The 25,794-nt window shown below is 37.7% G+C and overlaps 1 protein-coding gene across 2 annotated transcripts in view; it reads left to right on the top strand.

Moving 5' to 3' along the window:
• trip10b (thyroid hormone receptor interactor 10b) overlaps positions 1–25,791 on the top strand; it is a 37,725-nt gene extending 11,934 nt beyond the window's left edge. The window contains exons 3-15 of one of the 2 annotated variants that reach the window (XM_055225033.1): positions 4,001–4,054; positions 4,598–4,745; positions 8,430–8,492; positions 10,130–10,234; positions 11,666–11,794; positions 14,515–14,661; positions 15,267–15,428; positions 18,240–18,263; positions 19,970–20,079; positions 22,256–22,388; positions 22,704–22,765; positions 22,903–23,039; positions 23,885–25,791. In XM_055225033.1, coding sequence (XP_055081008.1) covers positions 4,001–4,054; positions 4,598–4,745; positions 8,430–8,492; positions 10,130–10,234; positions 11,666–11,794; positions 14,515–14,661; positions 15,267–15,428; positions 18,240–18,263; positions 19,970–20,079; positions 22,256–22,388; positions 22,704–22,765; positions 22,903–23,039; positions 23,885–24,027 — 1,417 coding nt within the window. In that variant the 3' untranslated portion in view covers positions 24,028–25,791. The remainder of the gene's footprint in view (positions 1–4,000; positions 4,055–4,597; positions 4,746–8,429; positions 8,493–10,129; positions 10,235–11,665; positions 11,795–14,514; positions 14,662–15,266; positions 15,429–18,239; positions 18,264–19,969; positions 20,080–22,255; positions 22,389–22,703; positions 22,766–22,902; positions 23,040–23,884) is intronic. The other variant, XM_033969247.2, reaches the window with a different exon arrangement.
• The last annotated feature ends 3 nt before the right edge of the window (positions 25,792–25,794 follow it).

The raw sequence follows: 25,794 nt of genomic DNA, 5'->3' as shown, positions 1-25,794 counted from the left end.
CCATTTTGCCTTAAAAAGCAAAAAAAAGTTCCATAAACAAAAGAGTTTTTCGTCCATCAGCTGCTCTAGATTCAAAAGCATCAGTATCGGCCTTAAAAAAAAACCCATTCATACAGGTCTCTTTGATCTGCTGTAGACTGGGACAAGAGTGGACCCCTCCAATATAAGTTACCATGTTTACATGTGATTAAAAATCCTTATCAAATTGGGCCTAGCCTGGTGTACATGTAAATGTAGTGACTGTTTGAATGTGTTGTAATGAATCCTGGTGCAGTGGAGAAAGTAGAACTGAGCTACTCCAGATTTACAAATGCCATGTAAAACCAGACCACAATACAAAAGCTGCTTTGAGTAAGTCTCACACAGAGGCAGGTTAAACTCACTGAGCTTTCATGGCTTCACAGTCACAGAGTTTAAAGAAGCTATAGATATGTTTAATATTTTAAAAACATGAAAAACACGATAAATTAATTGAAATGGTTTGCAGTGGTTCCGAGCTGTTCCTCAATTACCTTATGCATTCTGAGCATCCTAATTATTCACAGTGATGAGTTTAAATCATTTCTCAGAGACCAGAGTGGAGTTTAGCCATCACTGTAATGCTAACAACAACTAGCATGCTAGCAGCACACCAGCATTACCTCCTGGTGTGTGGCCAATAAAATGCTGTAAGTAAATTCAACCAGCACAATGGCCTCTTTTTGATGTTAAGAACTGCTTTTAAAGTATATTTGCATATTGTAAAACAAATTTAACTTTATAAGATGGAAAATAATGGGTACAGTGCAGGCTCTTTAAATGTAGATATAACAAGACAAAAAAATATATAGACATGCACGTTTCCATGTAGATGTTATTGCTTTGCTGTGAATGTTCCATAGGATGGCATTAAACGTGTCCATCTTACATGTATTTAATTGAAATACTTGGTTTGCTGTTGTTAAGTTACAGTTCCCATTTACGAGCTATCCAAAGATGTCTGCACAACTGTGCAGTATGTTTCAATTGAGATGACTACATAGAATTATTTTTACAAAATTGGCAGCAGGTGCATGACATAGGACAGAGGCAGTTTACAATGAGCTGTGGAAATGACTGTTAGTTCCAAAGACTATGGTGAAAGTGCTTCCAAAGGCCATGATTTTAGTCACACTCCATCCATCTACAGAATACCTGTGAAATCCCCCAGAATGCAGGAAATTAATAGTTTTCTGAGCATTTTTGAAGACTAGATAAGTAGGCGGGACATATCTAGGAGGCTGAGTCACGATAAGTCACTTACATCACTGTTGTAATGTAAAGTAATGGGCAGAAGCACTTCTTTTGATGTCAAATTTTCTCAAAACTTCAGGCTCTCTCATAGCCCATAGTCCAACTCCATTCACTGCACACCAACACCATGTACTCAAAAAGAATGAGAAGAATCAAAAAATGTAATATGATCAAATTTAACATTATAAAAATAAGCAGATACAGATACAGACATCTGTGTATCTGCAGATACACTTTAAATTTTAAACAAAATATGAAACATATAGCCTAATACAAAACAGCACTTGATTCATTTTATCTGGGTTAGGGAGTGTGGTGCATTTGCACCCCTTATTGACTAGGCTTTTTAAATAATATTATGAAATACTATATCTATACATAAAATAAAACATTCTACTCTTTAATTACAACCACCTTTTAACACCACACTAACTTCTGTGACTGTCTGTGTTGCCCTTAATCTAAACTGGCGCTGTGGGACTCGTATTTTTCAACTGATAATAAGTCCTTTCACTTAAGCTGTGACGGTGCTTTACAGTGTTTCTATGTGACTGTTTACTTTCTTTGTTAGAAACATGCTAAAGATCCTTAAGTTAGCAAAGAAACTTGGCTACATGTTTAGCTCCCTGTCAAATCTGTGTCATTGTTGACATAGTGGCCAGTCTAAATTGATACTTTGCAGCTGAAGTCATCAACTTTCCCTGGGGTGTAATCTTAACTGAAGGCATTACTTTGTCAGAAGCTTCTAGACTTCAGTCTGGACTTTATTTTAACACAATCTGACCATAAATAGCTGATTTAGTTGAAACTACAGCAGGTGAGTTGATCTTTACCTTTAAACAAGTCTCACACATTACATTACAGTCACTAGTTATGACCTAATTGTCACATCCCAAATAACTGGGATAAGGCTCATAACCAAGATACTCAAGAACATGTAAAAGCACTCCTTAGCCATGTCCCAATGCAACGGCTGTATCCTTCAAAGAGCCCGGCCGACGAAGGCTGCTCCTCCGTGTAGCCTCCGTGGACCGCAAAGGCCATGCCGAAATGGGACAGGTTTAGCCCGCTCCTGTCACCCAGCAACCGAGACACTAATGCTAACCAGGCGCACCATGTATATTACGCACATGGATTGATTAAAAAGATTATGCTCTAGTGATGAAATAGTTGGAAAAATGAAAACTAGTATGTGTAACTTCTATAAATATAACAAATTTGAAGATGTTCTTGTAATAAAATGGCCTAAATTATCTTAAAGTCTCAAATAAAGTTTTTAAATTCTTAAAGTAGAATTTTGATATTGACAGTGGATTTAAAATGGGGCTTTAGGTCAGTGTATAAAGAACGATCTCTCCTTGAGTAAAGATGGTTTATTATACAAGAAGAAGGAATAATGTGAATAGTCAAACATTAAACCCTTTACACACATAACAAAAATTAGCTGTATGTCAATATACTCTCAAATTGTGTTCCCTTTTTACTGAATCATGTGCCAGTCCAAAACAAATTAATTATCTTTTCTAACTATCTAAAATGTGAACAAGTGGATTACTTGTGCTTAAACTTTCTATACTACATGTTATTTAGTACAATTAGTTGTTATCAAAAGAGACAAATAACTGTCATGTCTCACAAAGAATCAAAAGTCAGTATAGATAGAAACAGCATTAAAACACACATTATCTAGTGGTCATTCTAGACAAATTGTATTTTGGCCTTTAAACATTCTGCTTCTTGTCAAACACTTCAAATGTGAAGTACAAATCTATTTTCTGTAACTGGAACATTACTCTAGTCCACTTCCTCAATGATAAAACCATTAAGGTGTTCTTCAGCTAAGATAAAAAAAAAAAACAACAAAAAAAAAACAACTTTTACTCTACAATTAAATTTAATATTTTTTTTTTTACTTCTGCAAGAAATTAGAAGTTAAATCTAAACTTTACACAGACACTGCACTATTAGGGCACATATGGACATTGGGACAGCAGCACACAGCATGGGCCTTGGTGGAACCATCTGCAGGACCACCTCCTCCTCAGAGACTCTGGACGGGGGACAGTGGAGACATGACCCACCGCACTTAGACCACTCTGTATGACGCATCCCTTGTCCAGAAGGACTCATCTAGCTCTGTCCGCTGCACAATGGGATAATGGGCCTTATGTTTGGTCAGTTGAAAGTTCTGCAGAGTCAAAACCTGTAGTGACACATCAAGGAAGTTACGAAACCTTTAACAGGTTAGGCTGAACTAGGTTCACACTGCATGTCATAAATATTATTCATATCCACTGGTCATTTGAGAAATGCTTGTTTTCTCCATTTAAATTGTGAATTCAATTTGATTATGATTCATCTTGCAGTCCTCATTATTATTCTTTACTCTTTAATTTAAAAACATTCTGGGATTGTAAAAAGCAGATGAATCACATATTTAAACGGATAAAATGGAGGCTTATGTACTGTGTAATTTGCACGTAAATATAAGTTTGTTAGACATAATTAAACTGTGCCTTTGTGTTATCCTTGCTTCAAACTACAGTGTGTTTAGTCCCATATCCATGAAAACGCCGTCGTTTCCTCCGCCGATCGTTATGCACCTGGCTTTCAAATGTAGCTGCCGAAAGATGCAGCCATTGAATTGGGACACGACTCTTGAATGAATGAGGGGTTACAAAACAAGTACAACAAAAACATTTAGCCTACAAATCTGTCTATGTTTCAGAAACCTAACCAAGAAGTACACCAAACGAGGGAGCAAGGAGGAGCAAGAGTGCAAGTAAGAGACTGAGAGCTGTCCTTTATCCTCTGTCCTGGTCCTCTGCCCTCTGTCCACTGCCCTCTGTCCTCTGCCCTTTGTCCTCTGCCCTCTGCCCTCTGCCCTCTGTCCTCTGCCCCCTGCCCTCTGTCCTTTGTCCACTGTCCTGGCCCTCTGCCCTGTGTTCTCTGTCCTCTGCCCTTTCTCCTCTGTCCTTTGTCCTTGTCCTCTGCCTGCTATCCACTGCCCTCTGTCCTTGTCTTCTCCCCTCTGTCCTCTGCCCTCTGCCCTTTGTCCTCTGCCCTCTGCCCTCTGTCCTCTGCCCCCTGCCCTCTGTCCTTTGTCCACTGTCCTGGCCCTCTGCCCTGTGTTCTCTGTCCTCTGCCCTCTGTCCTCTGCCCTTTCTCCTCTGTCCTTTGTCCTGGTCCTCTGCCTGCTATCCACTGCCCTCTGTCCTTGTCTTCTCCCCTCTGTCCTCTGCCCTCTGCCCTGGTCCTCTGTCCACTGTCCACATGTGTCCCCATGCCCTTTGCCCTCAAGTGTCCTTGTGTCCCCTGTGTGCAGATTCAGCAACCATGCCTCGTTCCAGGACATCCTTAATGAGCTTAACGACTATGCGGGGCAGAGGGAGGTGGTCGCTGAGAGCATGATGACCTCCATCTGTGTGGAGCTCACCAAGTTCATCCAGGAGATCAAGCAGGAGCGCAAGACTGTGAGGACATTACACTCTACTTACATAAACATCACTTTAGGGGGAAGGGAGTGGGGGGTAAAACAATGCACACAGTAGCTAAAACTGTCAAAAAGCTTTTAAGATGTAGTCTAAAAACTCAAGAAAAAATCAGCCAGTCAAAATCACAGCCAGTCAAAATCACCATAGACAATGTCCCTTTGGAACATGTCTAAGACCTTTTTGGGAGTAACAATTGACTATAAATTGTGTTGGCAACAAATTCACTTGGAATTTTACAAAAAGTCAAATACATCTCAGGCCCCAAATCCATGTATCTCTTGTATAACTTAAATTGTATTGTATGTTGTGTTACCGTATATGACATATTGTGCTGAGATATGAGGGATGACATACAAAACAACCTTAGAGCCACTTATCACTCTACAAAAACGTGCTGTGCGGCCCATTAATTGAGCTGAGCACTATCGACATACTCATGAGCTGTTTACTATTTCCAAAGTCTTGAAATTTAATGATTTGATGGATTACACAATTTATCATTTTATATACAAAGTAAAAACATGATGGTTCCAGACAGTGTCCCCACAACAATTAATCTCCTCAGCACACTGACTCAGAGACATCTTATTTAAGGAGAGAAAGATTTGGTTCAACTGTGTCTGATACGAAATACTGTATCAGTGATAAATGTGTGTGTGTGACTTTTATATTTATTATTATGCTGTAGCAACTCTTTAGATGTGTTTTGAACTTTTATGGAAGAAAAATGTCACTACTTGCCTTTGCCACTCATTCTAACAATAGACGGGTTATGTTTGCAGTAATTTGGATTTTTATTTTCATCAGAGTATATTTGCCATAGGCTGGGCAAGGGAGGCATCTAGCCTACAAGACATGATGACCAAGCTGAAGGTTCCCTTAAATCTGAGTGAGATAAGACCATTCCAAGACCAGGTCTTTGAAGGCCTCAAAGAGTTGGAAGTGGTGCACACGGACCTCAAGCTTGACAATGTGGTGCTTGTCAATCAAAAATATTACCCTTTCAAAGTCAAACTGATTGACTTCAGTGTAGCTTACCTAAAATCAGAGCTGAAACAGGGAATGCGGGTGCAGCCAAATGCCTTCCAGGCTCCAGAGGTTAGCCTAGGTCTACCGCTGTCTGAAGCCATGGACATGTGGTCTCTGGGCTGTATTTTAGTCGATCTGTACCTGGTTTTCCACCCCTTTTTTGGCACACCGTATGAAAATCAGATGATAATTAGTGACACCCTGGGTTTCGCTCCAAAAGAAATTTTGAGCCAGGAGGATAGTCAGTGGAGATTGAAGACCCCAGACAAGAACCAAAAAGAAACAGATTTGGAGTCACTCAAAAGCCTTGGTCCACTGCAAGGTTATGATTTAGACCAGGCAATCCAATTCTTCCCACCAACAAACCGGAATCCAGAATTCAGAGACAGACTGAACTTTGTGAGTCTTTGTGAATGTCTTCTGCATCTAGATCATAGAAAGAGGATAACACCAAGTGCAGCCTTATGTCACCCATTTATAACAATGGAGTTGTTGGAGGACGACCAAAGTGACTACGCAAACCAGGCAGGAGACATGATGGCCCTGGTAATCAACAACAACCCCAGTGGGCCCCAGGAACCAGTAACTAAAGAGGACCCAAATGAGACAACCCAAAATCAGTGGGACTCACTCCACACTCACTGTGTAGAGAATGAAGAAAATGTACTGGAGGAGTCTCAACATACAGAGGAGAAGTTAGTCATGTTCTGCTTCAAGTTACCACTGCCAATGGCTGTTTACATTGAACATTAAGAACAGGAGCACTCATGTGATATCTGTGATGTGGAGATAAACAACAATATTGCAGCTAATATCTTCAAGAGCACTCGAGATTCTCTTAGTTTGACACAGCACAAGTGCTTGGGCGTTACTGCTCAATTAAGCCAAACCACATTCTGCTGTGACAATGGAGACAATCTTCTAGAGGAAAAGTTTGCAAATATCAGCTTCAATTTACCACTGCCAAGAGCTGTCCACGTTCAACACCAAGAAGAGGAACACTCATGGGACATCGGTGATTAGGAGATAAAAGTCAGGACTGAGGCCAGTCAGTTTAACACAGCACAAGTCAACCACCAGTTGGATTCTAGGGAGCACCAAGAGTGCTCAGATGGTCCCAGCTCCCGCCTTTGTATATAAAACCCTAGCCACATGCACGCACACACGCACACACGCACATGCACACACACACACAAATTAAAAAGAAAATAATAAACAAATCTTTTAATTTACTACTATCGACTTCTGCAATTTAATGTACAGCGCAGTGTAATAACATTCAATTCAAATTAAATTCATTTATTGTTTTTCAACGGCCTTTTGAGAAATACAACCGACTGTAATGAAATTATGCAAGATAGGTCAAGTTTAATAGCATAATACAGTTGAACATTTCAGTCAAAACAATACTGTCTCCATGGAAACAAGCAGGTAAAAGACTCTCCACCTGAAATTACATAGTGCAGCTTTATCTATGTTGGTGGTATTCATCACATCGTGGGGTCAGATTTTTGTAGACACATTCACCTCATGGGGACATGTTATTAGAGATCAACCGATAAGTTGTTTGTTTGTTTTTTTTCCATCTCTGATGCTGATTGTGTACAGGCTGATTTTTATTTTTTCATTCATTCATTCATCATCCAAATAAGTCATGTTTTGTGCAGAGTGTCATCTGCAAAAGATTCAAGACATTGGTCTATCTCTACATATTATGCATTCCTAATTCTCTTGTAAACTTTCTTTTCGTCACTTTGGGATAAGTATTTCACATACATTTCTAACGTAAAATAATATTAATATTACATTAGCGATGTAAAGCAATGTACTTTTCCCACAAAGTATGAAAACCTGACATTACATTAACATTGGTAAGAAGTCAGCATATACATTTACATATCACAGTATCCTGGAGATCAATAAATACACACATCAACATCAACATACTATACTTGATAGTCTATGATACCAAATATAACATATATTGTGTAAAATCGACTTGATCATGCATGAGTAATCCCTTATAGTCCTGCATTCAAGGCATAAATGTTCAGAAAATGTCCACAGATCTATATTTGCTTACAGTTATAAAAAAGAAAATGTATAATCTGAGTCTGGATTATCAGTAGTGTCATGTAGCCTTTTTTCATTAGGAATAAACATTTAGAAAGTGAACAATTGAAATTCTTCTCTGAATGTTATGCTAATAGAGCCATGTATTCATTGTGAACACAACTTGACCACAGAATGTGTCTGGATAGTTTATGGGTTTAAAAACTACGCAGGAGAAGTTCAGAGTTTTATCCATGATTTAACAATCTGGGGAAAATGCAAACAGAGCATCTTTTAGTGCTCAGAGAAGACAATTTTGAATTATTTGATTAATGAAACAAAATACAACTCCATGTATGTTTTTTATGAGGGGACAACAATTTAATATGCTTAAAAGTAAAAAAAAAAAAAAAAGTAAATTTTGCATAATATGTTCTTTTAAAGTTAAGATTTGGGTTTATTTAGGTTAGGCTAGTAATATTACTGTTTAAGTTTAGGATCAGTCTTCAGGCAATAAATGTAAAGCAATTTAATGTCCCAACAAAGTATGAAAACCTAACGTGTGTATTTGTGTGTGTGCAGCACCTGTCGGACGTGAAGAAGTCCCAGCAGACCCTGGAGAGCAGCTTCAAACAGCTGGAGAGTGTAAGTCCCTCAACTCAACTGCAGTGTGATGTGACTGTCATGTCAAAATATATGGTCATGAATTTGTGCTAAGAAACCTGGTAATTTTACTCAGGATAATTAGAATATGTATCCCTAAAATGATTTGAATTACATGCCTCAAAGTGCTAGGAATGTAGTCCACTAAAGAAATTGTTGGTCAACTAAAGACGTGTCCTGCCATTCCATTAGTTGACTACAAAGGGGGCGTGGCAAAAGCTCTAAAACTGTTATATATCTCTGTGTATCTGACCCAAACTGCACTCACAAGACTACACCGGCATGGGACTTCGTGCTAAATCAAGTATATATGCAGAAAGTACTAGCACACAATATAAAGACAGATTCAATTTGTGAATCATTAGTTTAATCTGCCCTTTTACAAATACCAAATCACCAGATAACTCACTCATTAACTTCTAATTTCTGCTGCTGCTCCATATAAATCCTTCTAATGTAAATAAAATGATCAGTCCAGTTAATACAGATTTTGGTTGGTTGAGACATCACTGATGAGCCTAACTGATTTAATGAAAAGGAACTACAGGCTTACAAAATGCTATTAAATAAATGTCACTATCTTTTTGGTATCTGTTTACACTAATTTCATACCATAATTTGCTATATTGGGATTATTAAATGCGATATTTTATGACTTTCACATTCATTCATAACTCACCATAGATGTGCGATCATAATTATTCGCCAGAGTGATCTCTTTGTGCAATCGGAAGTGCTTATGTCAGGCAGCCAATTGATAAATGTCCACACTTTGTAATAACCCTATTCATTATGAGAATTCTGAAGGATAATTAGCCCTGAGTAATTACTGCCTCAGACTCGCAACCAATTTAGCTGTAGATGCGTTCAGACAGAGATGATGACATTAAAGGAGACCTCAGTTGCATTGCAATTTTACAAAAAACATAATCATCTGGACAATGTTTTTGAAATCGAAATGTTTCAGTTGTCATCCTGAAGCCATTATTGATCTTGATTTCAAAAAAATGTGTGGTAATGTGAAGCTCATTGAGGCGAGCAGTTATAAGGGTGAATTTGGAGCTGGGTTCCATATTTTGAATTGTGATCACCAGTATCATAGCAACCAAAGAGCCAATCCGGTGCCAGGCTGTTAAAGGTAACGTCCCTTTCCACCCACATAGCTGTCAATCATATCTGTTGCTAACGCTACCAGGAGCGACCTCGGAGAAAGAAGACATCTGATGTGTCTATTATTAATGTTCTAATCTTAATTTACAAATAGTGAAATAAAAACCAGGATCATGTAGGGTAGATTGACGCAAACATTTTAAGACTAAAATGTCGAGCCTGACAGCAGCAGTTGAAGAGAATGGGTAGTTTTTCAATAGAAAGTGAATTGGAGTCGATGGAGCCAGAAGCATGCACACTTCCAATTTGGAAAGCGATGGCTAGACATGTCCATTTATTTTTCATAAATACAATGCTTCCGTACAAAAACAGGCAGTAGCAAAAGGTTTGTTGTTTTGAGGGATTATATTGTAATGTATGGAATGTATGCAAATGTTATGTTGCCAAAATGTATAATATTAAGGGTAATGTGCCGCCCTGACATAAAATATGCCTATGTCGTTTTGCAGACAAAGAAACGCTTTGCCAAAGAGTGGGGTGAGGCAGAGAAGGCGACGCAGCAGGCCGAGAAGACAGAGAACGACCTGAATGCAACACGGCTTGATGTGGAGAAGGTACATGCCATGGATCTATTATAACTGTCTCGATTTGGATTAGAGGCCACTTGGTACTACACCAAAAACTCTTACTCTAATCACTCTTACCAATAAAGATTTTTTCCCATAGAACACAATGCAATGACAAGCTGCTTGTGTTTAGCTGACAGGGTATCTACAGGTTTCAAAAATAATGGATTTTGTGATTTTTGACTTTTTCAGGTTATTTTATCTCAGCTCAAAATTCATCAGTTGTCTTAAAAATAGCTTTTTAATCATTATCTTCTTCTCGCTCTGCACCGCTCTAGGTACTGTCACTCTGATTAGTCAGTGCGGTCATGTGGCATGAGAGACCACACCTCTTGCACTCACTTGTGTTTTTAGTGTGCTGTGTGGAAGAAGAGCACTACTGCGCATGGTCAGTGGGCAGGAGAGCCCACTGACCATGCGCAGTATGGGATCAGTTTTTCTGAAACAATCAAGTCTAGTGTGAATTAGGGATGGAACAATATTAAAATTTTGACTCAAGATTATTTTGACCAAAATAATTGTGATTAATGATATTATAACAATAATTTTTAGACCAAGATTTACAGGGTTTTTTTCTGCTGCAAATGAAATTAACAATGAATGAGTAATAAATGTGTCAATTATATAACTCTTGACTATAAAAAACAAACAAACACATAAATCAACCTGAGAAAGCTCCCAGAAAAACTATAAGATAAAGGATATGCTGCATCACAGCCATCAGCTGTGCAAAATGCTATTTAGCTAATGCTAACCTAGCATTAGCAAAGTTGACACAAACATGTACAATTATTCATACAAATCCAGTCTAACACAAACTATATTCAATAGTTTATTTCACATGGTATGCCATCCATGTTGATGGATATTTTTGGCTCAAGTTTGTCAAACAATGCAGGATCGTCGTCTCGCAAATGTGCATGAAGGTTGCTCCTGTTTTTCTTCGGAGCAACTTTTTGAACTTTTTGTTGGCAGGTGTAGTGTAATTATTGGTTTGTTGACACTGGTTGTGGTGAAGAGGAGGAGATGAGGTGGCTGATGTTTTTTTTTTTTGCTTCAGTGGAGAGAAGAGAAGGATTAAAGCTAGGGCTAGGCAATTAACATTTTATTATGTTGAAATAGAGATGCAGTCATGTCTAATTGTCAATGATATGGTTGTGGGTTTTTAATGGAGAGGCAATTCAGCCAATTCACATAATAGATAAGAATTCAACATAAGGATGTGCTGTGGAGCAGAGTTCAGACTTTGGAGGAATTTAGCTGTCATTTGTGTTAAATGGTGGTTATTTATTTATTTATTTTTCAATATCACCCAGCCCTAGCTAGAGCTATTTTTTTTAATAGGGGAGAGGGAGCACTGTGATTGGCAAGCAGTGACAAACAAGTGGACCAACCAATTGAGTGTTTTTGTGCTCTTAGGCCAAGCACTACGCCCACAGCCGCACCCACGTTGCAGAGGAGAGCCGCAGTGACTATGCCGCCCAGCTTCAGAAGTACAATAAGGAACAAAACTACTACTACTACACCGACATACCCCAGATATTCAACGTGAGTACTACACACACCTTACTCTGCCAGGTCATGCTAAAATCAATAAATCCTGACAAATCAACATGTTAAACACAAACAAATGTGGAGAAATCTTCACCAGAGGGCGGAGACGGTATGTCTTTGACTGTCTGCGCTAACTAATGCATGTCTGTGTTTTTGATGAGTTAACAATATTCAAACATAACTGAGAGCTCACACTCAATTTTGTTTTATATCTGACCTTTAAAGGAGATATAGTATGCAAAATCAACTTTTATGAGCTTATAATGTTTTCCCCACATCATTAACTCACTCTAAGTTTGAATAGTGTTGTCCTTCAAGGCCATTGCTATGAAAATTTCAGTTTTCACCTACCACCCACAGCTCTGTACTTAGTTTGTTCTTCTTTATTTTTATTTTCAAATGCGGTGATAACTGCCGCTCGCTACCATGATTTGCAATTATTGAACCCATTCTTGTAAGACATTTGAGTGATGATGTATGATCCCACTGATGAACTACATAGGTATGCAGTTATGATGGTAAATTTAGGGAAGTCAGAGTAAGTGTCACTTTGGTGCTGGATTCCTCTTTTGCGGACAAACAGTAAAAAAGAAACTCACAAATGGAAAAAAGGGAAGACAAGGATGATCTTTTCTCCTCTTTGAGTCAACTTTAAACAGTTATCTGCAGTTTCTTTCCATATGTTTAGAATATGTGAAGTTAAAGGACCTGTACTAGAGTTTGGCAATATCATTTTTTTTAATATCGGCATACCGTCCCCAAATTATACCGAGATAGCGCTTATGCATCTAATCAAGTCAAATTTGATAAAAATTTAGTTAGTGAGTACAGGGTGTGTAAATGGATACAGTAATGCTTATTTATTAAGAGACGATGTTAATTTAACTTTATATTCAAAATACATCCTTATTGACCAACAAGCCTTGTGCCTCTGTCCCCTTCGCTCGCACGTACATGTCTGCTTCTACCTACTACCACAGTCGTGACAGTAAAGAATGTTGAGGTTTGATTGTGAAACTTAATGCACAAATACTTACTGAGGAAGCAACTGTTTCTTTCCTCTTTCGCGGAGCGCACAAAACTCATGGCATCGTGGCTACACGCACAACACACACAGACACAACCAAGCTAACGCTGTACTTTAGTTTTAAAGCACCATAAAAGACAATAAAGAACTAGACGGATATTAACGGGGCAAATACAATACTTGAAAATATGGAAGCCCTGCTTCATTTTGTGCCAGATGCACAGGACAGACGAGCCTTTTTCAGTCACAAGTAAAATAAATTACTCATCTACTGTAACAACTTCAATGATTTTTATCTGTGTAACTAATATAGGCCTACCCAATACAGCTACAGGCCTACACTGCCCGCACAATATTATTATCATACCAACACAGGATTTTTGTCATATCGCCCAAATCTAGCCTGTACCTGATTTTTTTATGTATTTGAGCAAAATGTGTCTTACTCCAGTCATACTGCATCTAATAATAAAGCACGTTATTTTCAGGAAATGAAAAAGTGCTTGATTAGCGTGGTAGTGGTTGTTAGCCGTACAGTGATGGCAAACTCTGTTGTGGTCTCTGAAAGTTGTGAATGAATAATTAGAGATTGTGTGTGAATAATTAGGATGCTCGAAATGTATAAAGTCAGTGTGGAATATCTCTGGATTACTGCAAACCATTTAAAATGAACTAGCTCTGGTCTTCACATTTTAAGAATCAGTTACAGTGGCTTCACGTAAAGTATATAGATTGACTTGAAATCACTTAATTTGGTGTAAATTTGCTTCTAACATGTTCACAGTTATTTTGGTGTTTTTAAGAATATATTGTGAAATTTCATTGAGATTAGAGCTTAAAAAAGTGAACTCAAACAAATTGATTACATTAATTAAAAGAGTGATGTTGTAAGTTAGGAAGGTTGGGTCTCACAACTGTGGTAACAAATCAGTCTAAGTTCCGCTTGTGTCCTTATCGTCTTTGAGATATGGAAATGAAGAAGTGGAGGAGCAGGTGCCCAGAGCAGAGGACTCCCTTTTTCTCCAAGGCCATCTGAAAAAAATGAAAAAAAACACATTCTCTGTTCTGATGATCCACAAAGTTGTGGCTAAACCTAGTACTAGCACTAATACTTAAAGGTGCACTGCATAACTTTTCTGGTGGAAGATATAAAATGTGCTTGTCACTATGGATATGTCATTGCTTTACCTGGGGTGCTACACAGTGTAGCATTAAACATGTATATCTATTTGTTTTATTATAGGTGTGTTATAGCTCAAAAATACATTGAAAAACATGCATTCTTACAGTGAGTGGGTTTGCCTCTTCACAGATATGACTTGTAACTTGACTGTTTGACTGACTGGAGACTGCTTTAAAGTTTAAAGGAACTGTTTGTTGTTTTCAAATCAAATACAACCTTTACTGAAAACAATTCTAATGTTGATTTATTTTTACAAAAAAACATATTGGGCATGATATTCCATTTATTTAGTTATAATTTGGTGTTTTGGTTCTCAGGGTGATTATCCAATCAGAAACCAGAATGAGTCTCATTTGGGTTGCCTGTTTTAATGCTGAAATCCAGGATGACTTTTATATTGAAAGCGACCTCTGTCTCCTCTCTGCTCTCATAAACAGAAGTTACAGGACGTGGATGTCTTTTATTTTGAAATAACCTCTGTCTCTTCTCTTTTCTGCTAAACAGAAGTTACAGGACATGGATGAGCGGCGGATCCGGAGGCTAGCTGAGGGCTACTGTCAGTTCTCCGATATTGAGAAAAAGGTGCTCCCTATCATCACCAAGTGTCTGGAGGGCATCACTGCAGCAGGAACACGTATCAATGCTAACCAGGTATAGAGCATACAAACACCGCTTTGTGCAAACACAATAACGGTAATGTTTTTGAAATAGTATTACCTTTTCTGTAAGCAATTATGATTATAAATTTACTAAAATCAAAAGTATCAAGAGTAAGAATTTTTAAAGCAAAAGTAGCCTGCTTAATCTGATACAGTGTTTTGTTTTGCAGTGAAACAGAACTGAAAATCAGTGCAATTTAGATGTGCTTTTGTAGTCAGTGGGAATGAAGGGAAGTATTGTTTTTATGCATAGTGTTGTAGAAGTTTGCAAGTAGTCCAGAGAATATAGATGAAAAGGCAGGAAACTGTCTAGTCTTATGCAGAGGTTTATTACAATTCATAATAGTCAGGGGGACTTGACCTTTAACACATAGCTACACAAGGTATTGCTTATCCAGGCCCTGGTGATGCTTCCACATGTGTCCAGTTTGTGACCAGTGTCCAGTTTGACCCGATACCATTTGTGATTATTTTGGTATTCCCTAACACATAGTATCAATAATCAAAATATTAATTATATGCTTCTTTATATTAGACATGGTACCCTCCCTCTCTGCCCAGTCTTAGCCTTAGTGACCTATTTTGTTTCTTCTACAGGACTCCATTCTCTTCATAGAACAGCACAAGTCGGGCTTCGAGCGGCCCGCAGACGTTGAGTTTGAGGACTACTCTCACGGAATCAAACCCGCAACCTCCGAGTCCACCCTGAACCCGCCCAAAGCCAAGGCCAAGCTGTGGATCTTCAGCAAGAAGCACAAGGTAACACCCATACGATGTTAGTGAAGATGTCCATATGTGTCCCTGTGTCCGATATGTCATACTCTGTTCATTCACATAGCTAACCTGCTACAAACTTTGTGGTCAAATATCGGCATCGGTCTTATACGCACAAAGTACCCAATATTCAGTGCCGATATTTGTTTTGCTCTGTCTCTGTGTGCCCATGTGTCATTCCCAGATTTTTTTTTAAAAAACAGACTAGCAAGTTACAATGGAAATTAAATTAAAGTGCATATAACAGGTTTTCACATTTTTCTAATTGTAACTTGGTTTGGTAAAATAAAAGTGTTGTCAATTTATATCTAAATATGGGATTATTATCTACCTTAATTTGTCCAATAACATACCTTGAAAAACATGCATTCTTACTCTCAGATCTGACCTGTAACTTGGTCTAATGGTGCCGCCTGCTTGTTTCCATGGAGATAGTTACATTTTTCATACAGTAGAACAAGTCAAGTCAGCAGCTACTTTTTAAGTCTCCACTTACTTATGTTAAGTACAGATTGGAAATTCCAGGGTTGACATTATCCAAATTTTTCTACTGAAAGTGTATGGAGTTTAAATACACAGTGGAGCACTTTCTGTTTTACCATCCGACATCACCAGGTGGAACAGGGTGTTTTCTGTTTGAGAGAAGAACTCAGTCTAAATATGCAGGGTTTGCGTGGTAAATAGTCAATGAAACAAAACACACCTCCAGGTATGTTTTAATGAGGAAAAAACATTATAACATAGATCAGAAACAGTATACCAGAGCCTTTGTTTCCCTCTGAACACTAGAGTGAAGTGTGGTTGAGAGAGTGCGCATTCCAGAGCCCTACTCCCTCAGGGGCCTCAGCTGTAGGAACCTGCCCAACATGCCTGCTATGTCACTATGTACACCCAGTAAGGCTGCACGCTTAATAACAGTGCGTAATAATGACAAATAGTGCACTACTTTTGTTAGTTTACCTAAATGTGTACTGTTTAACTTTTCTGGTTAGAGGGAGTATGTCACTTGATTGTCTCCGTGGAGATGTCATTTCTTTATCTGGAATGTTCTACGGTAGGGCTGCACAATATTGAAAAATTGTGATATATGTGCTGCCATATTTGAATAAACATTTTGACCCAATAATTTCAGGTCTAATAAAACTAATATGTGCAAGCCTTAAAGCAAGTATTACCCTATTTTCTGATATATGTTATATTGTTGTTTCCTCATCAAAAACATGCCTTTTTGTTTCATTTACACATTTAACACACAGAACTTGCATATTTAGGCTGAGTTCTTCTTTAAAACAGAAAACGCACTGTTCCTCCTTGTGATGTCATGTGGTAATACAGGAAGTGCTCCACTATGTTGTTAAACTCCACACACCTTTGCTAGAATCATTTGGATAATTTAATTCTTGGAATTGCCAATCTCTACTGAACAAAAGGTACAAGGTAGTTCTTAACTACCGCTTAATGACATCACAAGGTTGAATGCAGTGTTTTGAGTGTTGGAGATGTAGACAAAGTAATAATACAGGATTACTCATGTGTGAAAGAAGACGAAACACAGGTAACAGCATTATAATATGGCGTAAACCTCACACGAGTCAATTTTGCGAAATATAGAACCTTTAAGTTATGAGTCGGATGGTTAAAGAAAAACGTTTACATAAGTAAAGTATAAAAATGAGTGTAAAAATAATTATGCGGGCAGTACAAGAATTAAGTTGTAACAGTTCCACTTTAAAGTCGTAGTTTTATGAGAATAAAGTTGTAAAATTTAGAGATTAAAGTCATAGTAAAAAAAAAAAAAAACATACTTCACCCAGTCAACATTTAATGATTTAGAGATCGGCAGCGATTTAAAGCAAATGCAGACTGCAAAAAAACTGGCTCTTGGATGAGTAAAAAGCTTACATAAATGGCCATAAAGAAGGTCAAAGTTTGAAATGCTGTTATGTCAGACAGATTGCTACTACAGTTTAGCTGGCGCCTCTCTGTGTCAGTCACAAACTGTTGAATGAAATAGGTTACATTTTCTCTCCCGGCACTCCCGGTTTTACACACATATTATAATGTAGCCAAATCCCTATGTCACTATGCTGTCTTGTTTCTGTTTCCAAATGTGTACAGTTTAGTCCAGTACACAGAGCTGAAACTGGTTTTAGTCTCTGGTCCCAAATTCTTTATGTGGAATCGACCACAGCATACTGTCCTCGGTGTTCCCAGTGAGGGTCTGTAGCACTATGTCCATCCCGTATCTGTTAACTTTTACCTTTTTGTTCAGTAGAGATTGGCAATTCCAGGGCTGAAATTATTAAAATGATTCTCGTGAAGGTGTATGGACTTTAAAAACGCTTTGGAGCACTTACTATATTACCCTATCACAAGGAGGAACAGAGTGGTTTCAATATGACAGAAGAACACAGCGTAATGTGTGCAGGGTTTATATGTTAAACATGTTTGAAAGAAACAAAACACAACTCCAGGTATGTTTTTGATGAGAAGACATTATAACGTAGATCAGAAAATAGCATTATATGGGCCCTTTAACTATAAACCTGTGAAGAAATCTGTAATCTGAGAGTAAAATGGTAAATTCCACCATAAAATTATAACCTGTCCTCCAGCTCAGTTTAAACTATAGGGATTCTGTAATTTTCTGATATCATGTGACACTGCTCTGTCTCTGTCTCATACCTGAATACTACATATCCTCCCTATGTTCCCTATATCGTCCTGTTAGCATGCCTTTGCAGTGTCCTCTTTAGAGTGTGCTAACCGTGCATGTTTGTTCTCTGTTTTGTCCAGACGTCAGGAGTGGAGAAACACATGGTAACACTTTTTGTCTGGCTGTGTCTAGACTAGCTGTGGTGGGACAGTAACATACCATGCAACAACAGCTTTGCTCATGGTGCACGGGCTTTGGCAAATCTACTAACATTGATGCAGTTGTATATTTTTGGATGATTTGCATTGTGAAAATAAATGTATTAATGGGTTACAGTGCTTAATTTTTGCATTTTATGAGACCAAAGAGTTTAGAACGTGTATCAATGTCAATTTTCTGTGTGAAAGTAGGAAACCGCAAATAACTTTAAATGGCTAAAATTTAAGAATTATGTATCTTGATTTTATAAGATTTTTGGCAGAGGTGGGTAGTACTCAGTTACATTTACTTGAGTAAGGAAATTGTACTTTTCAGAGTACTTTTCTAGCAGCATACTTTTACCCCTACTCGAGTGATGTTTTTAAGTAACAGTATTTCTCACTTGAGTTGAGTTTGGGTTACTCTTTCCACAAGTCTACAAGTGACAAAAGCTTTATGTATGTAATTATTTGAATTTTTGTGTTTCTTACACCACTCCTTCAGATATGGTTTAGTTTGTCCCATTTTTGTGTCTGTCCTTTGAAATTTTTTTGTATTATTCAATGTTTTGTCCTTCAACATTAACTCTAAATTATAAATTAAAAGACTTTTTAATTTACTCTTGCTTGAGTAGTACAGATTTTGACTTTTATACCCATCTGATTTCTCATGTGCAGTATGACCTTTATTCCTTTGAAGAGTCAAAATTTGTACCAAAATTGAGATACATAATTTTAATTCAAGGTATTTAAGCTTATGTTGTGATATCAAACATGTTGTCACTCATCTGAGCCTGTTTTGTTGCATTGGATGGATCTGCATCAAGGGTGGAAAGTAATTACGAATACTCAAGTACTACTATAATTAAGTAAATTCTTCTTCCACTCATTTAATCCATTGCTGTCTCACTGCTGCATCCATCTGCTCTGATTGGCCAGAGCTCTGAGAATAAGTAGTTTGTAGTTTAAAACGACTTAATACAACTTTAAACTAGCTAATTAACCACGCTTTTTTATAAAAAAAAAAAAAAAAAAAAATATCTAAAATCCTTTAAATTGTGTAAAAATTATTAGTACTTTGCGTAGTTTTTTTTTTTTATGCATACTTGATACTTTTACTTATATGTAGAAATTTGGCAGCTGCACTGGTAATGGCGTATAGACTTGTCATGATGCCAAATTTTAAAGCACACTATGTTGGTACAGAGATTTAATGATAATATTGAAACTACTATATGCTACTGACACAATAACATTAAAGCAGTATAATCCCAGTAAACCATTTTACTGGGATTATCATTGAAAAAGGCCTGAGTTGCAACAAATGAACCGCAGAATGAACCAATAATTAGCCACAGAAGTTATGTATTCAACCTTCTACAGCTCAAATGTTATTGTATTACAACAAAAATACCCCAACTCTCCACACTTTTACAAAACAAATGTAGACACGATAGCCCAAAATATATTGTTCCAGTTTGCAGATACTGAATGATAAGTCGATATAGTAATTATCATGACAAGCCTAATGTACATCTTTAGGCATGTAACTGTACTTTTACTTTAGTACAAATTGTCAGTACTCTTTCCACCACTGATCTGCAGACACATAACGGTTAATAGATATCATAGTTCATATCTTTATAACCTGATTGTTGTGGTGTGTTTTGTAGCCTGTAGAATCTGAGGACTTCTCCCACCTTCCTCCAGAGCAGAGGAAGAAGAAGCTCCAGGCCAAGATTGATGAGATCACCAAAGAACTGCAGAAGGCCCAGGACAGCAGGTACATGTGGGCTCTCAGTGCAGCTACTGTAGGACTGTTAAGTGCAACAAATGGAGTGTGTCTCATGCCCAGGTCCAAGGCGCATCTACCCTTGTTTTTTATTATGTGGTATTATGTGGTATTGTGCAAAACTGACTTTTTGGAGGTTTCTACGGTGTTATAATGCTACTCCCTCATCAAAAACATGCCTGAAGTGGTTTTGGATGTTATCCGGGCATGTCTGAGTAGTGTAGCGGTCTCGTTCGTCCATGCTCACACAAAAAAATTAGCCAACATAAATATGCAAAAGCATGATACAAAACTGTACACAGCAACTTCACAAACCTGATGTGATGTGCAGTTGTTTCATTAGCCAGACGGTTGTGTTGTGATAGCGTTCTGGAGGGAGAGTGACTTAGGGAAAAAAGAGAGGAGAGGATATGAAACATGCTAATTTGTTGTTTTCCATGAAAGGTAACATGGTGATTTGGTGAATGTTAAATGTTATGTGTTAGCAGTTAATACCCAAAAAGAAGCGTAATACCCATAGACTGTATATATAAATGGACATAGCTAACCTGCTGGCCGCCACATTCCAAACAGGAAGTGAGCATGGGGATGCTTCCAACTCCCTGGACTCTGGCTCCAATTCATTTTACATTGAAAAACTGTCACCCCTCTCTTTGTAATTGCTGCTGTGAGCCTCAAACAAATCAGGTATTCTTTCCCTGATGTTGCTCCCACCAGCGTTAGAAACAGGTTTGATTGGCAGCATTGCCAAGTGCCCGCTCCATGCTAAACCAGCAGTGAGGATGGCCTTCAATGGCCTCGCTCCGGATTGGTTCTTTGGCTGCTATGATACTTGCAGTTGGAATTCTAAATATGGAACTCGGCACCAGATTCATCCCTTTAGCCTAGCTAGCCTCGATGAGCTTCATTTGACTATAGCCAAACGCCATGGATGACTTTCTTTAGTGTCTCTGGTAAATACCCCCTCTTTAACCTTGCCGTATACAAAAGTTAACTCATCATTTCAAGCCACTTCCTTTACTGAAATTGATGAAAGGACAACTTCTCTGTCCCATTTATATAGAGGTTTTTCTGTATGGACAAGAGGAACACAACACAGCACTGTCAAACACAAAACAAAGTCTACTGTTAAGTTGCATTGACTGCTTGGACATGGGAAGTGAGAAATGCTGTGTGTGATGTCACAATCCCATATCAGCCTGTAGTTATGATGCAGATCACCGAGTACTAGTTGTTTTTATTATATAGTAGAAAGGGGCCTATACAAATGAATGGTGATGCCAGTAAATAGTAAAATATGACTATGATGGGATTATATCACATGTATCATTTATGTTGTGTCTGTGTAATGCCTCAGTCATTCAGGTTGGTTTCACTTCCTAAGGAAATTAAATTTTGTCAACTAGACAATGTTTTTTGTTTTTTTTTCAACTGGACAGTTTGTTTGTTTTTTTGTTTTGTTTTTTTATCCAAAGATAAAAAAGAAAATTAAATAAAATTAAAGGGTCAACTTAAAGGGTCAGTTTACATAATTTAACCTTCTATTGCTATTTTTTATCATTTGTGATTTTTTTAAGGTTAATGCTCACTTTTATAGACAGAAATATATTTATCTGGCTACTGTATAGTGCTATAGTTAAGTCAATTCTTGAGGTGTACTTGTAAAGGAGTTACCAAGTACAGTAAAAGTCCCACTTGTTTAATCCATTGTTGTCTCACATCTGCATCATCCATCTGTGTTGCCTGCTCTGATTGGTCAGAGCTCAGAGAATAAGCAGATTGTGGTTTAAAATGATAACGCAGCTTTAAACTAGTTCATTAACCAAGTTTTATTTAATTTTTTATAAAAAGATCTAAAATCCTTAAATTGTGTAAAGAGTAACTAGTACTGTGTAGTCTTTTTCATGCATACTTGATACTTTTACTATATGTACACATGTGGCAGCAGCACTTGTAATGGTGGTGCTGCCAAATGTGCCATTTACACATTTTGAAACACAATATATTGCTACAGAAATATAAATGATAATATGAAATCTACTATATGCCAAATGATAATTGTGGCATAGGAACCCCAGCTCTTGCTTCCATCTGAGACATAGCCTTCTAATGTAGAATTTTAAAATACAAAGAAACTTAGGCCTGTATTTGTATTGTGTCCTGGCAGTGAGGCGCTGGAGAAAATGAAGGTGGTGTATGCTAACAACCCAGGTTTAGGAGACCCCAGCAGCCTGGAGCCCAGCATCTCAGAGACAGCTCAGAAGATCAGCAAGCTGCGAGGAGAGATAACCAAGTATGAGGTATGTACATCTATGTGTTAATATATCTTAGGATGTGTGCATCACAGAAACAGAAGGCTGCCTGTGCAGTGTAGTGTAAATCTTCATAGTATAATTTATCTTGATTACCCCCCCCCCCCCCCCCCCCCCCCCCCCACACACACACACACACACACACACACACAACCTCCATTCTGGGCTACATACCTTACCTTTAGCTAATAGAATAAACATTTGATCTTTTTTGCATTACTTTGCTTTTTGGAGCAGATGTTACATATAAAATGTCATTTAAAATGTCTTATCTTATCTGATTGCCTTGATGTTCCTGTACAGACATGGCTTTCAGAAGCGATGGGAGGAGAAGATTGCTCCAGCCCAGACAACCACCAGCACACGTGAGGCTCTATTTTTTATTGAAATATTTTAATACCGATTTCATAGTTCAGTCAAATGAACAGACATGTTATTTACTGGTCAAAAGCGTGTTAGAGCCCATAGATTGTAATTGTAGTTTGCTGTGTCTGTCCTACAGTGTGAGCACAGAGGAGTCTGAGCCTCCGGAGTTCCCGGACCCCCCAGAGGAGAGCACGCCTACAGTCAGTCTCTACACAGATTTCTCTGAGTTTGACGACGTGTGTGGGCAGTACAGGGTGCTCTACGCCTTTGACGGTAATGACATTACTTTCACACTTTATACTGTTCTGGGTTAAATGGAAGTGATGGAAAAAAATAAAATAATTGAAAGACAATGTAAGAATAATCATGCAGTGTAACTGTGTAATCCATGCAACATTCATAGCAAAAGAATATTAAATTCTGTTGAAATGGACAAAAGTTTTAAAATAATTACAAATACTCCAATCAGTTCTGGCCTGAAGGAAGGAGCCAACTACATGAGTTAGTGTAATTAACTCCTCCCTTCAGATAGCTATAAGGTAGTGTCCCACCAGCTATCAGACCAGAACTGAAGAATAAGATAAGCGGCAAAACGTCTTCACTCTAAAACTTTTGTCCAGTTGACAAAAGTTTTCTTCTTTTTTTCCAGTATAGCACATTTACATTTGAAGACAAAAAATATATATTCGTCTCAATAATAACAATGCATTGGATTTACATAGGGTGTTTTAAGACGCCATAAGAGCTTCACATTAGATTATTCATTAGCTCCATACTCAATGGTGATAAACTACTACTACAGCCACAGCTGCCCTGTGGTAGACTGATGGAAGTGATTCACTCACACACTATATTTGTACTAAGCAATGTCAGTGTTTTGCCTAAGGACACAATAACAGTTTGCTCTAGAGTCACTGCTGCCCCCCTGTGGCACCTCGTGCTGATCAGTATTGTCTAACCATCGTTACAATGTGGTGTGTTACCAAAGGACACAACAACAGTCAATCTTGGATGTGTTCATTTTGAAGAACGAGATTTTATTAGTTATTTTATATTCACTGAAGCCTATTTTATAGTTTGTACTTTACCATGTTAAGAGCCTCTGCTTGTGTGTACAGGCAAAGACGAGGGTACTCTCTCTATCAACCCTGGAGAGCAGCTCAGTGCCATCGAGGAGGACCAGGGAGACGGCTGGATGAGAGTGGTGAAGGCCAACGGAGACGAGGGATACATACCATCGTCCTATGTCCAACCGCTATAACGTCCTCTGTCCAGTGTCCTCTGTCCAGCCGCTATAACGTCCAAGCAGACACCTCATCACATAATAATCATACATATTGTGAAGCAACAATAACATTACAATTAAAATCTACACTGCAAATATATATTCTTTGGAAGGAACTTAATTTGTCACACAGTCAAAGAAACGTCTTAAACATGACCTAACTGTGTCCCCAGACATGAGGTAAACATGAGTAAATCAAATATAGCTTTTGCTGATAACAAATATAATGCTGATTTATTCTTAATTGCAAAAACATTGGATATGATATCACATTTATTTATCTCTTTCTTTAGGGTTGCCAAGCGAAAACTTATGTGTCTTCTTCGTGCATGTTTAGGCAATAGGCACGGGTAAGCCTGGCTCAGTCGTGATTGTAATACATAGCGCAGGCTACATACAGTTTCTTTAAAAAACAGCTTTAGAATTTATAACAAAACCCTCTAATTACAAATTTGATCTTGTTGCTTAGTGACAGGATTTCCATAGAGTTGTTTTTTTTTTTTGCAGTACAGATTTCATTCAAATCAGAAAATATTGCTTATGAAGTTCATTTGGTTATTTTGTGATTTCTAGTCCTGCTTGACACTGTGAATGTGCCAGGTTGAATTCCTCTCAAAAAGCTCATATACCACACTTTTGAATGTAGATCAGAAAGCTGTTGGAAATATGAACTCAAATAGTTTATCCATCCACTTTACATATAGGACCTATACATTTTTCCAGATTATAATGTGACAATGTGATAAATAAAAATAAAAAAACTGGATTAAAACCACTATCTTGTATACAGTGCACAGAGTATAACATTCCTAAATAAACTGTCACAATTGTGCAGTTAAATATATGCATATCTAATATTGTAAATGTATAAATATATAGGTGAGAGATCGCTAGATTTTAAGAACATGGCCAAGCACATTCTTAAAACTCACTGCCCTCAGCAAATATTTAACCCATTGATAAATATGTAAGATGTTACACGTTTACAATGATTTTTCCCGAACAGCTAGAACTTTAAACTTTTTAATGACAATTGTACTTTTAAATACATTTTAACGGTTTTTACCAAAATATAGGTGTTTAGAAACACCTGTATTTTCTAAACACAGGTGGCTTTATTAGCAAAGGGCACTGCACATTTAGAGAAAATTGCAAAAACTAAGGATATCATCAGATTTCTGTTTACATTTAGCTTTCTAACAAAAAACTATGCAATTTTACAAATGTCAGTGAAAAATGATTAAGTTAAAGGTGCACTATGTGCACTGTTTACTAACTGCTCATCTCCATGGAGATGTTATTGTTTTGCTTGGAATGTTCCACAGTATGCCATTAAACTGTTGTATCTGGCATGTGGGACCTATAACTTGGTCTGGTGGCATTGTCTGCTTGTCTCCATGGAGATTGATAAGTTAAATACCATACTGTGGAACATTCCAGGCAAGGCATTAACAAGCAAACTTACATGGTGCACTTTTAAATATTGCTTTCACATTATTTGATTACCATTATTCTCAGTCTATTAAATTGGTGATTGGTAAACTGTGTCTTCATATAAATTTGATATTTGTAAAACATTATGAAATTATGACATCCCTAGTAAAATTCTAAACTATTTGTTCATTTTGTCACATAAAACTGCATTTTTCTAAGAGAAGAGCTGTGTGTTAGTGATGTTTCCTTGGCTGTTATGTATCTTATTACACAATTGTATATGTCATTTATAAAGTTATTAAGTACAAA

The sequence above is a fragment of the Periophthalmus magnuspinnatus genome, chromosome 1 (assembly GCF_009829125.3).
Source record: "Periophthalmus magnuspinnatus isolate fPerMag1 chromosome 1, fPerMag1.2.pri, whole genome shotgun sequence".
Classification (NCBI taxonomy): domain Eukaryota; kingdom Metazoa; phylum Chordata; class Actinopteri; order Gobiiformes; family Gobiidae; genus Periophthalmus; species Periophthalmus magnuspinnatus.
Note: the sequence above shows the minus strand (reverse complement) of the source record. Positions and strands in the feature narration are given on the sequence as shown.